The sequence below is a fragment of the Colias croceus genome, chromosome 9 (assembly GCF_905220415.1).
Source record: "Colias croceus chromosome 9, ilColCroc2.1".
In the NCBI taxonomy this organism is placed as follows: Eukaryota; Metazoa; Arthropoda; class Insecta; order Lepidoptera; family Pieridae; genus Colias; species Colias croceus.
In genome coordinates this window covers 4,128,021-4,142,318 of record NC_059545.1, presented here as the reverse complement: position 1 = coordinate 4,142,318, position 14,298 = coordinate 4,128,021, and the positions used below count along the sequence as shown (strand labels likewise).

The window sequence follows — 14,298 nt, the reverse complement described above, 5'->3', positions numbered from 1 at the left end:
CTGCGAAGCGATTGTATATCAGAGATAAAATACACGAATCGGATAATAAAGTTAAAACAGTTTGGTCTATTATTAATGGTGAAATGGGTAAAAGCAAATCAAGTAATACTATAAAACTTGTAAATAATGACAGGGTTATTGACAAAAGTGCTGATGTTGCTCTTGCTTTTGAAGAATTCTTCAGTAGTGTCCCTGTTACTATTACTAATAGTTTAAATTCGTCTTCAGCACTTGCAGAAACCTTTTTGAGGGACCATGTTGCGGGGTGCAGTACATTATTTGAATTACGACACGTAACTGCTAGTGATATTGTTACTGCCTTTAAGACGCTTAATCTAAAAAATACTTGTGATCTTTGGGGAATGTCCGTAAATTTAGTTAATAATATCATAGAAAATATTGCGAAAAATTTAGCTTTTATATTTAATAAGTGTTGTGACTATGGTACATTTCCTAATTTACTAAAGCTTAGTAAAGTTATACCTCTATTTAAGAAGGGCGATCAAGAAGACTGTAACAATTATAGACCTATCTCTATTTTACCTACATTAAGTAAGGTATTCGAGAAGTTAATATTAAACCAACTGAGTAGTCATTTTGCATCTAATGATTTACTGCACACCAAACAGTTTGGTTTCACAAAGGGGCGCTCAACCACAGATGCTGGGGTTGCACTTCTAACACATATATATAAAGCATGGGAAAACTCAAAAAATGCTCTGGGGATATTTTGTGACCTCTCCAAGGCATTTGACTGCGTTGAACATTGTACTTTGTTACGTAAACTTAATCACTATGGAATTAAAGGAAAAGCACAGAACCTCATAGCGTCATACCTGCATGATAGGATACAGACTGTAGTTGTTAATGGAGAACGTTCTAGCGGTGCGTCAATTAACATTGGTGTTCCACAGGGGTCAATTTTAGGTCCCTTCTTGTTCTTGGTATATATCAATGATCTTCCCTATTATTTGCAGGATAGGTGTGAAATAGTTCTGTTTGCAGATGATACCTCATTAATTTTTAATGTGGATAGGCATGACCCAAATGTTGACGAAGTGAACAGTGCTCTTTTACACATATCTGAATGGTTTAATGCCAATAATTTATTATTAAATGCCAAAAAAACCACTTGTGTTGAATTTCTACTTCCTAACGTAAAAAAGTTGAACAGAGATATTACCTTGAACGGGGAGGTATTGCATCCTACTGAGTCTACTGTATTTCTAGGGTTAACATTGGACGAGAAACTACAGTGGGGAGCCCATGTCAACACCGCTGCAGGTAAGCTCAGTTCAGCTGCATATGCAGTCCGAAAAATAAGGCAACTCACCGATGAAGATACGGCTAGACTGGTTTATTTCAGCTACTTTCATAGCATTATGTCCTATGGAATTCTACTGTGGGGCAGGGCTGCAGATATAGAAACTATATTTATCTTACAGAAAAGAGCCATTCGCTCTATATATAATTTACGTGCTCGGGATTCACTAAGAGATCATTTTAAGAATACTGGTATCCTTACTGTACCATCACAGTATATATTTAATAATATTTTGCATGTACACAAAAGCTCCGACTTACACACAAGAGTAGGAGATAGACACGATTATGGCACAAGGAACAGGAATAGAATTGAAATGCCATTTTTCCGATTAGCTAAAGTTAAAAATTCATTTATGGGTCAAGGTATACGCTTTTACAATAGAATTCCTCACAATATTAAAGAGTTTAGTAGTTCTAAATTTAAAACTTATATAAAAAATGTATTAGTTCAGAGAGCGTACTACAGTATTCAGGAATATATGGACGATAAAAACCCATGGAGGGTTGTCGCGTAAAAACCACAAGACAGTTCATTGGCATATTATGTAGTTAGATATAAGTTTCATATATTGTAATATTTACATGATTTTAAAAGAGCAACTATGGAGTTTCTTGCCGATTCTTCTCCATAGATCACTGCTTTCCGAATCGGTGGTAAATGTTAAAATAATTATGTAATGACGATTCGAAAGTGCTACTAAATAGTAGTCTAATTGAATAAATGAATGTTTGAGTTTGTTTGAGTTTGAGCTATGCTCCTATATTACCATAAACCTAAATGAAATCGAATTTGTCAATTGTAATAGAGCCGTTTGTTCATTCTTATTTTTAAGGGTAGTCTTCAAAAATTAATACTCTCTCAAATATAAATTAAGTTTAATTATTGTATCACAGCAAAAGCTAGCGGAAAGTTAAAAAAAAATTTATTCATCTTGTCATTTGCTTGTACAGCATGTGTTTACGAGCATTTAAATGGATATTGGATAGGTATCGTTCGCAATGGATAGGTATCGTTCGCATAAAACATATTCATAATATATAAATCGAATGAAAGCATATTATCTACTAATTGTATCATTCAAAATTCATAATTATATAGCATGTGAAACCAATTTTTACTTTTGCATGGTGATTTCTTAAAATTGTATCTTTAAGTGTAACCAATTTGCCTAGGTCTCACTGATGGTCGTTTGCAGTTGATTAACCATGTAACAAAGGTCAGATTTGGTCCATGCTACAATTTAATTAGGGTCGCAAATATTAATTGAAGGTCAATGGAAATTAATTTCGGTAAAAATTGAAAAGCTTATAATTTTTTATTAATTATTTTCTTTGACAGATTCTACGGTTACAAGTTGTTATTTAATTTCGACCCCAATATAGAACCATAAAAGCCTCTGATTAGTTCTTATCAAGGTTAATGAAAAAATATTATTTTTTAACTCTTATTTCAGGCGTTGCCTGTAGGTTGGTAATTCTGTGCATTTTGCTACACAATGTTGATATGAAAAGGAAGGAGCTATTTAATAAAATTAGCATTTATTCTTAACAAAATATCTTGTTTCAATCGTTGATCATAATTTGTATGTAATTTTATGGAACGCACAACAATTTCAACCTTATAAAGTGAATTGATCTCGAATGTATTTAAGAAGGCTACGCGTTGAATGGCGCGCCAAAATTGCACCGCCAATGGCCGTGGTCGCTCGTATAGTATTGTATTATTTTAACAGTAGTTTAACATAAACTTTTCTTTAGTCAAATGTTAAAGACTTTAAACTAATTCATAAAAATGCCGGCCGATTCAACGATTATCGCGACGGGGGATAAAAGAGGGAACGAAATTTTGTTTGAAAGCCTCACAGAGAGGTCGAAACATGAAGACTTTTTACGGCGGGCGGTGGATTTTTTGGTCGAAAGGGTCGTTTTTGGCAGATCGAGTAGAAGCACGAAAGTAGTGGAATGGGCACCTCCGGAAGAAATAAAGAAAATCATTGATTTGAAACCACGGGATGGACCCGAGACTCATGAGCAGCTTTTGACGTTTATGGCAGACGTGGGTACCTTTACTTCTATCTCAGAATTGAATTTTTTTAGTGTAGGTGTGAAGTAATATTCATTTTAGTCTTCGTGATTAACTAAAAATTCCTGTTTTAGGTCGCCCGATATTCCGTGAATACAGCACACCCATACTTTGTAAACCAACTTTTCTCATCCGTGGATCCATATGGGCTCATTGGTCAATGGTTGACCGATGCTCTTAATCCCAGCGTTTATACTTTCGAAGTGGCTCCTGTCTTCATATTGATGGAAGAGGAGGTGTTAAGAGAAATGAGAAAGATTGTGGGCTGGCCTGAAGGGGATGGCGATGGAATATTTTGTCCTGGTGGTTCTATTTCTAATGGTTATGCCATAAGCTGCGCTCGATTCCACCACTTTCCTGAAGTTAAGGTAAGATTTTTTCTATTGTTGTTATTGCAAGTTGGAAAAGTTTTCTGAGAAATTAAACGTTTTATTTTCTTGGAGTAAAGTCATTTTCTTGGAGTAGGTAAAGTCGTAGCTAAGTTTAAATACACTAACATACTATTTGTATATAGAGAATTAATGAAACAATTATCGTTATAGTATTTTTAATTATCTAGATGTCTACCGTTATTGTTAATAGGAAATAAAATATAAACAATTTCGTTCTTTGCTACATAAATAGTACCTAGTAGGTAATAATATATACAAAACTCTTGCTTTCTGGACTGGTGGTTACAACTGAGCTTAGGTATGATAGTGGTTTATATATTCTTTGTAGTTTTTCTTATTTCTAGCGTTTTTTTTTTTTTTCTCTCAACAAGTATAAATAAAATGTGATCCAAAGAAGTGAGGAGTGGGGGCCTGGTGACCTAAAATACAGGTAATTTTTATTACCTAGTTTAGGCACCAGTCTCACACTTATTTATATGTAATCGAAATGTGTACTTATTTAATGTAACCAATGTGAGAAATAAACTCTTTTTTATTTATTTTATTTTATTTATATTATGATCACGTATTACGTAGATATATAAAAATAAATATTCCTATGCCTGCAATATTATTTATCTTTTTTACAATTTTAAATAGCTTACATAGGTAGGTAATAATCTCTACAGGGTATCTAACTAATATAAAATATCTTGAAGACTATTACATAAAATCTACTAGATTTAATGGATATTGTTGAAGTCAAGGCCAATACTAGATTCATCAGTCCCTAATTATATTTTCATTACAAGCAAAATAAATTGTTCTTGGTAAATTATTATCTTAAATAATACAAAGATCTTGGCCGTGTACATCCGAATATAATTGCCGGTTTCGTAGGAAGTATTTTATATTTAGCTTAACCTCCTTAGAGCGTAGCAATAAGTATGCATAATATGTACTGCATAATATTATAACAGGTAGATTTTTATCTATACGATATAGATAAGCTTAAGATTAAGCTAGTATATAATATAAAGATGAGAGGAAACACGTTAAAGAAAAGAATTTCGCATAAATATGTTATGAAATTTAATTGACTCGCCGTAGTACTAAGCACATTAACCATGGTCAGTAATCACGGGTTCCATAAAATGAAAAAGGAATTTGCAATAAAACGTCGCGTAAGACTTCGTAAAAAATATTCATCATCTTTAGGGAAATATCAATTATTATGATTTACCGTGATACCTAGACGGACCTTCGATATTTATTTGATTGGCTATAATATGAGCAATTTAAAAGACCATTGCAACTCAGGGTCCATTATACGTATTTTTTCAAAATATATTGTCGTCTATATTTGACTCAACCATACATACATACTTTAGTTTAATCTCAATGATTCAGTTTTTAATTTAATATCTTTTAAATATATTTAATCTAGTGTCTTATTAGTCCATATCTAATAATTTATTTCAAACTAGCTTTCCACCCGCGGCCGCGGCATCGCCCGTGTAGTCAATGAAAAACCCGCATAGTTCCCGTTCCCGTGGGATTTCCGGAATAAAATCTCTAATGTCCCGGTCCCCATGTGTCTGTCTATGTCCCGGGGTAAAAAGAAGCCTATGTCCTTTTTCGGGTATCAAAATATCTCTATACCAAATTTCATGCAAAATGGTTCGGTAGGTAAGGCGTGATTGAGTAACAGACAGACAGACAGACAGAGTTACTTTCGCATTTATAATATAAGTATGGATTATTTGTAGAAACTAACTAAAATAACATTGTCTCGCTCTGACAGGATGCAGAAAAATTATTATTTACATATCCACATGTTTACAATATAAATCGTAGAAAAATAATTTTAATATTATATTAATATTTTAAATATAATTTTGATAATAATAATCCTTTGTTTACATGTACAATACCTAATTATATTTTCTGTATGTATGATGCAACTATATAGAGAGGATTTAATAAGTCTTAATAACTTAAACTAATTGTTCATCCGACTGTAATAATGTAGAATATGCAGATTGTTTCCATAGTTAATAATCATAGAAAAAATATGGTTAAATCAAAATATGTATTTCAAGGACACACTTATTATATTGTCCCTTATTATCATAATTACAATGTTAATATTATTTTCAGACGAAAGGAGTGTATGCCATACCAAATTTAGTCCTCTTTACTTCAGAGTTGGCTCATTATTCGACCAAAAAAATGACTTCGTTCATGGGCATTGGCAGCGATAATTGTATAATGGTCAAAGCTGATAAGTATGGGAAAATGGATGTATTAGATTTAGAGGACAAAATCATTGACGCTCTGGAGAAGGGATCTATGCCTTTCATGGTTACAGCGACGGCTGGTACAACGGTCTTTGGAGCGTTTGATCCTTTACCATCTATTTCTAAATTATGCAAGAAATATAATCTGTGGTTGCACGTGGACGCCGCGTGGGGAGGCGGTGCTTTAATGTCAAAGAAACACAAACACCTTCTCAATGGAATTGAATTGTGAGTTGATCAATATTCATTAATTCTTTAACATTTGACATAATTGAGCGACATTATAGCGAATCGAAGGTTTATGTTAACACTTGGTTGCGCAACGTAGGCAATAAAAGAGGAAATTGCTATAATTTTATGAATGCAAGAATTTATAGTCCTTCATTAATAAATTAATTAAAAAAAAAAAACAATCCTTTGTAGAAGCTCGTGCCTACTGGCAAAGTATGTCCACAACATATCTATTTTTTTATTTTTTTATTGCAGAGCTGATTCGGTTACGTGGAATCCTCACAAACTATTGGCGGCTCCTCAACAGTGCTCTACATTTTTGACCAAGCATAAGAACCTGCTAGCGGAGGGACATTCTTCGAACGCTCAATATCTATTCCAGAAAGATAAATTCTACGACACGACATATGACACGGGCGATAAGCACATACAGTGCGGAAGGAGAGCGGACGTCCTCAAATTTTGGTTCATGTGGAAGGCGAAAGGCAGCGAAGGCTTCGAGAAACATATCGACAAATTGTTTGACAATGCAAATTATTTCCTGGAACATATAAAACATCGCGACGGGTTCCGGCTGGTGATTGAAAAGCCGGAATGCACTAACATTATGTTCTGGTACGTTCCAAGGTGCCTCCGCGGATGTGAGAATGACCCAGATTTTAGCGAAAGACTGCATAAGGTCGCCCCGAAAATAAAGGAGAAAATGATCAAGGAAGGGTCCATGATGGTCACGTATCAGCCGCAAGGTAAATTAGTGAACTTTTTCCGGATCGTGTTTCAAAACTCGGCCTTAGACCACAAGGATATGGTCTACTTCGCTAATGAGTTTGAGAGGCTCGGAGCCGATTTAATTGTTTAAAATATATAATAAACTAAAACGAGTGTAACGTGCAACCTTGTATATTGCACAATGCATGTAACCTGTGATTTTAATTTATAAATAATTATGTTTTGTAGATAGATTTGTAATAGGCAATAAAATAAATGATAACGTTGAACCGAATAAAACAATTATAGCGTTATTTCATTTTTGTTATTACTGTGAAATAAAACACAATCATTTTAATAAAGGTGTATTTTTGTATATTATAAGCTTATAAGAATATTTTATATTTATAAATTATCAGATCATTTTATCTACTAATACAAACACATCTAGTTCTTCTTCTCGTAATTAATAGTTTTTTCCTAAAAGGTACTTCCACATTCAGCCATCACTATATTTCATCGTCTGAAATATGTTCCAGTGGTATTTCTTGATAGTTATACTGAAAAAATACATAATTATTATGAAATTTGATAAAAATGCGGCGATGATTATTATTGAAATGATACTCATCATATAATCAGTAGGATTAAGATTAATCAAGATAAACAGACAAATGAAGTATATTTCAGTATTTTATAATATTGAGTAATAATTTGAATATTTGAAGAAAAACAAAAGAGAAACAATATATCGACTCATGTGATTTGTGATAATAGAGCAGTACGAGTTCGTACAGAAAACGATTTCTGACTCATTTTCCTTTTCAAAATATATTCTACTAGCTGCTCCGCGCGGTTTCACCCCCGTGGTCGAAGCGTGGTGAAATATACCCTATAGCCTTCCTCAATAAATGAGCTATCTAACACGGAGAGAATTTTTCAAATCGGACCAGTAGTTCCAGAGATTAGCGCGTTCAAACAAACAAACTCTTCAGCTTTATAATATAAGTATAGATATAGATTTATGATATAAATGCATGTTGACAAGGGACAACCCCCGACGATATTGTTGAACCCTTTTTTTTACAATTGCGAGAAAATGTTATTTTTCAATCGGACATTTTTTTAATTCTTCATTGTGTTGCAATTATATAATTGTTTACTGAAATTAAAATCTATAAAAATATATTATACAAATAATTTTACCAAGGTAATATCATCGGGAATCCTAGAGAGCAAATCCAGTATTTCACTATGAGGTATTCTATTTGGTTTCAATATTTTCCTTGTAAACTTATGAATACCTGAAAATAATTATGTTTGAAATTTCTGTTTTTTTGAAGATTAATAAAAAAAGGAAAAATTGTCACACTCACCCCAAACCATTAAAATGTATTGAAGAGGTATTAAATACATAAATAGTGCAATAACAAGAATTAGAAATATTGCCAAGAAACTTACAAAAGGCACTGAAAAGTTATACAGGCTAAAACAGAAAAAATATGTATTAATTTTTATTCATGCATACTTAATTTTACAGAAAGTACATATTATGATATGAAATTGGTAATTAATTAAATATTTAAGCTAATTAAACTTCGAAGCGAAAATTTTTTTTCAATTTCTTTTAAAGAGGTTTATTGATTGACTTTATGCCTATAGGTTCCTTGAATTTAGCATGTATAGAATTATAATTAAACTTAGAACTTCGCTAAAATTAAGGAAAATAAAATTACCATCAATTAAAAAAATACATGACGAAATCGCCAAAGACCTGCGCACCCTCCAGATTGAAAACTGGCAAGAGATGGCGCAGGATAGAGTCAAATGGAGGCTCTTATTTTCGGAGGCCAAGACTCACTTTGGGTCCCTGCGCCACTCTAGTAAGTAAAGTAAAAAAAATACATACTTTTTGATACTTTCACCAAGACTGGCTAGCTTTCCTATAAAGTTTTGTACGGCTAGTATCGTTTCTTGATATTCCTGTAGTTTTTGACGTAGAGATTTATCCTCCTAAAAATAATACTTTATTTAAAATCCCTGTAATACCAAGATGTGTTCCTTAAAAATAATGACTCACCTTCTGTTCGCTGTCGGTTTCTGTTTTTGGTGAAACTGTTATAATTTTCTTCCCTAGAACAGTTCAAGAATTATAACTTATTAATTTGTATCAAATGTATAAGAAGTTTGCAACCATTAATTTCTACTTACAATCAATGAAACAATATGATTTAGGTCGGTACATAAAAAATGGTACGATCAAAACCAACGGCAACATCCAGATTTTAAAAATGTAACATAAAATTAACCACCCTATGAGCGAAATTACGTTCCATTTTGTCGACTCCCATTCAAAACATGTTCTGAAAAAAATTAACTATTTGATACGGAAATATAAAAAATAATAATTAATTTATATATTAAAACAATTTATTAATGAAAGACTTCATCTCGGGTTTGATATGCGACTAGCAGCTGCGCTCCGCGGTTTCATCCGCGTGGCTCCGCTCCTGTTGGTCTTAGCACAGTATTACAATAATATGGTAATACTGTGGTCTTAGCGTGATGATAATATATAGCCTATAGCCTTCCTCGATGAATGGGCTATCTAACACTGAAATAATTTTTCAAATCGGACCAGTAGTTTCTGAGATTAGAGCTTTCAAACAAACAAACAAACTCTTCAGCTTTATAATATTAATATAGATTTATCCATCCATATTGGCATAGTTCACAGACACAAGATAATGTTTCTAAGAGACATCATAGTAATATATTATCAGTGGTAATTATATTATACAAAGATACTTACTTTATTAGTTGAAAAGCGTTAACCACCCACATTGTGACCACTTTACCTCGCGATATATTTCTTACGAGCACATGCCTATCTAGTTTGTCATCCGTGTGCAATAAATTCACTTCTTTTGGATTTATCACTTTAACCGAGGCTTTTACCTGTAATTTAAGGATGAGTTATAAAATAATTATAATGTGAGTAGTGTTCTTTCGATGGTTAGTAGTTTTAGTCTTATACCTATAGATATAAAGTTTTAAAGAGTTATTCTAGAACTCGTTAAGTTATAACTTATAACGCATACATACTCGCGTGTCTGTAACTTTGATAGAGGGAACAAAAAAAAATAGCGGACAAGAAATTGGGTCAACGTATGGGACCAATTGCGGAAAATATGTTTCTAACGTTAGAAATAGTTTCAATTGAAAATTCTCAGCTTGTACAAATAAACGGAATAACAAACCATTCAAGATAGTAGTAGTATAATGAACGATGAACAATGTACTACTCACAAGATTCCAAAACACTTTCATCTCCAATAATATTCTAGGGTTATTTCCCTTGGCTCTCTCACGCTGCGTGCTATCTTTCAATGCGTACCATTTTTTCCCGGGCTCAATACTCAATAATGGTATAGAAATTTTCCCCACTTCCTCACCTTTTTTTTCATCGCAAACTTTTACTTCTAGGATTGAAGTTATGTCAGTGACTTCGCTGTAAGGAATCAGTTAAAGTCATTATAATACTGTTACATAATATGTATAGTGTTTTCTAAACTTCATTTATAAGTGTGTGTATAAATGGGTAGGTAAGTATTTAGATGCTTAAACCACTTATATAGAATGTTAGAAAAAGAGATTGTTTTTTGTTCATTACAAAAGATTCAATATTTCCCCTTAGGAAATTTTGTGAATTCACTTCGCTATCTTGCTAACTATAGAAGATAAATCTTACAATGTGTATACTTTCATCCAATTTGGTGAGTTGTTCTTATAGTCGGTTGCTGTATGTTTCCATTCGTTGTCTAAAGTGAGGACACAATAACAATCTTGAGCACTTAAGCCCTTTGCACCATAAACAATAATGGACATCCATCCAACGTTAGAAAATTGGTCGAAAATGCGGTACCACGTCTGGGAAATAAAAAAAAGATCTCTAAGATAATTAATTCGACCAGAACTGGTACCTGTTCATTAATGTTCATTTTTAAGTCCTCTTTGAAAATGTTACAATGTATGTGGTCAATGCCTGCTTGATCAAATATAAATGATGAACTTACTGTACTTACTTATAGTAATTTTAATAAATTCTGACTTACATACTGTTTTCTTTTGTCTTCAGATTCCTGTATCGCTTCACTATCATTGATATTAAATACGGTTTCAGTGAGTGCAATACCACTTATAGTAAGCAAAATAAATACTTTAACTTGATCAACATCTTCTAAACTAACTTGCAATCTATGTGTTTTTTCCTTCTCCATTTTACTCAGATCTAGGACACTCCTAAAACAACCACATTATTTCAGTAAAATAACGAACTTTTTCTAGGATTAGGTTTGATTAGAATGATTTTGAAAATCTTCTGTATTACTCACGCCGTAGGTTGAGCAGCAATAATATTATAAAACATTATAAAAAATAATTAATTACGAATGAATATAATACTTATCTATCTCAAACTTGTAAATTGATTTTGTTCTATTACTTACAAATTGGCGTAATTTTAATAATTATTATTTATACTATCGCCATGATTTTGCAAAAATTGTTGAATGATATTTATTTTCATTCAAAATACGTACCTTCCAACATGTATATCTTTATCACATACTACAATTTCCAGAGTGTAATCATCGTCGTATAAATTAAAATTGTGAAGCTCCTGAAATTTAGCCGAGGTTGCGTGGCTCTTTATTAATTTAGATTTCCGCTTCTCTGATCCAAGCCTGGTAAATTAAGTTAATCCTTAATGTAAGATTAAATTACGAAGCACCGAATCTGACGGTAAAGTGTAACTCTTTCCTAAATAAAAAGCTCGTTTAATACAATTGTTCAATTAATGCTATACCTAGCTTACGTAGTTAAATTGATATTGAAATCTTTTTTTAAATTCCTACGAATATTGATTTCGAAAACCTAAACATTAGATTCTATGGAAATGTTTCTAAGATAAGGTTTTTATCATAATTCACGTCTATTAGGATTTTATCATAACTATCAGTAGGCACTAAACGCAAAATACGATTATCTTCTTACCTCAAACGACAACTTAGAGATCGTGGCTTCTCTTCTTCGATTTCTTCTAATCCTGTAATTTCTATCAGAGCAACAGTAACAGTTGCTATTTTTGATTTCTTGTAAATTACTTTTGAGGTATCTTCTCTGGTTGTATTTGAAAATATAAACTGGAGGAAGACAATTCGACATTAGTGCCTTAATTTTGAAACTATAATAGTTAGTCTGAGTTGGCTGGATCATATTTGTGGAATATTTATTAGAGTAGTTGTGATATATAAATAATAGATCATAATGATAATTTGTTTTCAATGATTAAATTCTGACGATAATTTTGGAATTATCTTAACCAGGAAGTTACCATACCCTTTCCATGCGATCATCTTTTTTAATTTTAGCATTCTTTTCTCTTTCCATTTTTCTTCGTCTCGCAGCTTCACGTATTTTTGACCCAATCCGACTTCTTAATGATTTGGTGTGGGGAATGGAAGGTTCAAATGACTCATCACTGTCTTTAGCTTCTTCATTTAGTCTGTAAAAATAATATCTTCAATGAATTGCTTGAGATATACGATTTTTAGAAATTTAATCTTTATTTATGTATCGTGTCAGTAATGATAACAAATTCTGCAAATTTCCTAAATCTTCAATGATTTATGGAGCATAATATGTAAGTGACTCACATTGTAATTTATTTTGTACTAGCTAATATAGGAATAATTATTGTGAATACAGTTACAACATAAAAAACAAAAACAGCTTTCAGAGACAAACAGCTATCAGTACCCATTCACATTGTCATCCATACTAATATTATAAATGCAAAAGTAACTCTGTCTGTCTGTCTGTTACTCAATCACACCTAAACTACTGAACCAATTTGCATGAAATTTGGTATGGAGATATTTTGATACCCGAGAAAGGACATAGGCTACCTTTTATTGCGAAATATGTACCACGGGCGAAGTCGGGGCGGACCACTAGTTATATATAATTGAGACTAAAGTATACTTACGATTCTAAACTTCCTTTAAATGGGACGTCAAACATAAATAAATTGTTATCCTTCATTTCATCGTTCTCTTGATTGAATTCATCATTGCTTATAATCGAAGCAGTTTCAGGTTCTTTATATTTGACCTCATGGAATACAGCATCATTTTTATTAGCACTAACAAACACCATACTTTCACGTTTAATATTATAATTAACTGAATTTTCACTTCCTTCACTAAGCGTACTAATATCACTCGTACTAACATGTTTTGAGTAATTATTGAATACATCGTCATCATTCAGGGATGATAAAATATCAATAGATTTTGATTTCTGCATTTTCCTTTGCATTTCTCCATACTTCATTTGAACTCTTTCGTGGAGTCTAGCGATATGTCTCCGTGTTATTGAATTTGAAATGTCTTTTTTATATTTACTGTCTTCTGAATCACTCTCCATTTCGTAATTAAACGATTTATTTACACTAACATTATCGATACGCACGATATTAACACTGAAAACTGGTCATATTATGTTGGATATGGATTCGCTATCTTCAAGTTTATCTTATCTCTGATGAATGATCGAATATAAAAAGTACCTGATATTCAGGCGTGGCGGATTATTTCCGTACCTAAAATTCACCTGATGTTAATTAAAAAGTACTTAGTTAGCACGATTCTATATTTAGATATCCGCATTTAACAAAAGAAATTGCATACTAAGGTCGTGTCCATATACAATATTTTAACTGCATTGCTGAAAATTAATTTTCCGGGAGAATTCATCATACAAGACTCGGTGAGTTAGAAAATGCTTATGGCGGCGGAAAAAGAGTCAAATGCAGCAGAGCATCAATGTTCAGGTGAATATATGGGCGTCGTGTGCAAGGAGCCCAACGGTTAGTCACGTCAGCCGCAAATTATGAGCTTCGCTGGAAATTGCGCCTCGTTTTTGGTGAAGCAACATTATGTTCTTGTTAAATTGGCGAACTAGGTAGAATGTAGAAAAAGTTATTTTAATACATGTAAAATATTTGTTAGTATTATACGATTTGATTGAATTTTGATTATGTATTATATTATAGTCATACGAAAAATTATAGAAATATTCCATGTTATATTATGCTTAAATTGTGATCAGTTTGTTATTTGAAATATCTAATTATTTTATAATTTTAACGTCCCTCTTTAAAACACCAAGCAAAAAAAAACAACAATATCCAATACAGATTTTATATTCCCTTTAA

At 32.4% G+C, this 14,298-nt stretch overlaps 2 protein-coding genes across 2 annotated transcripts; one reads left to right on the top strand and one right to left on the bottom strand.

Annotated features, from left to right (window-relative positions):
- The first annotated feature begins 3,000 nt into the window (after window positions 1–3,000).
- Window positions 3,001–7,333, top strand: LOC123694473 (cysteine sulfinic acid decarboxylase). The gene is made up of 4 exons (XM_045639922.1): window positions 3,001–3,382; window positions 3,484–3,777; window positions 5,941–6,308; window positions 6,567–7,333. Exons 1-4 carry the CDS (start codon window positions 3,119–3,121, stop codon window positions 7,168–7,170), a joined length of 1,530 nt encoding a protein of 509 aa, XP_045495878.1. The 5' UTR covers window positions 3,001–3,118; the 3' UTR covers window positions 7,171–7,333.
- A 57-nt stretch (window positions 7,334–7,390) lies between these two features.
- On the bottom strand, window positions 7,391–13,536 carry LOC123694470 (multiple C2 and transmembrane domain-containing protein-like). The gene is made up of 14 exons (XM_045639921.1): window positions 13,069–13,536; window positions 12,420–12,585; window positions 12,075–12,223; window positions 11,621–11,764; window positions 11,135–11,321; window positions 10,771–10,949; window positions 10,329–10,530; window positions 9,832–9,977; window positions 9,231–9,382; window positions 9,100–9,152; window positions 8,929–9,032; window positions 8,396–8,505; window positions 8,226–8,323; window positions 7,391–7,579 (listed from the first exon to the last, which is right to left on the bottom strand). Exons 1-14 carry the CDS (start codon window positions 13,506–13,508, stop codon window positions 7,529–7,531), a joined length of 2,181 nt encoding a protein of 726 aa, XP_045495877.1. The 5' UTR covers window positions 13,509–13,536; the 3' UTR covers window positions 7,391–7,528.
- Window positions 13,537–14,298: the final 762 nt, after the last annotated feature.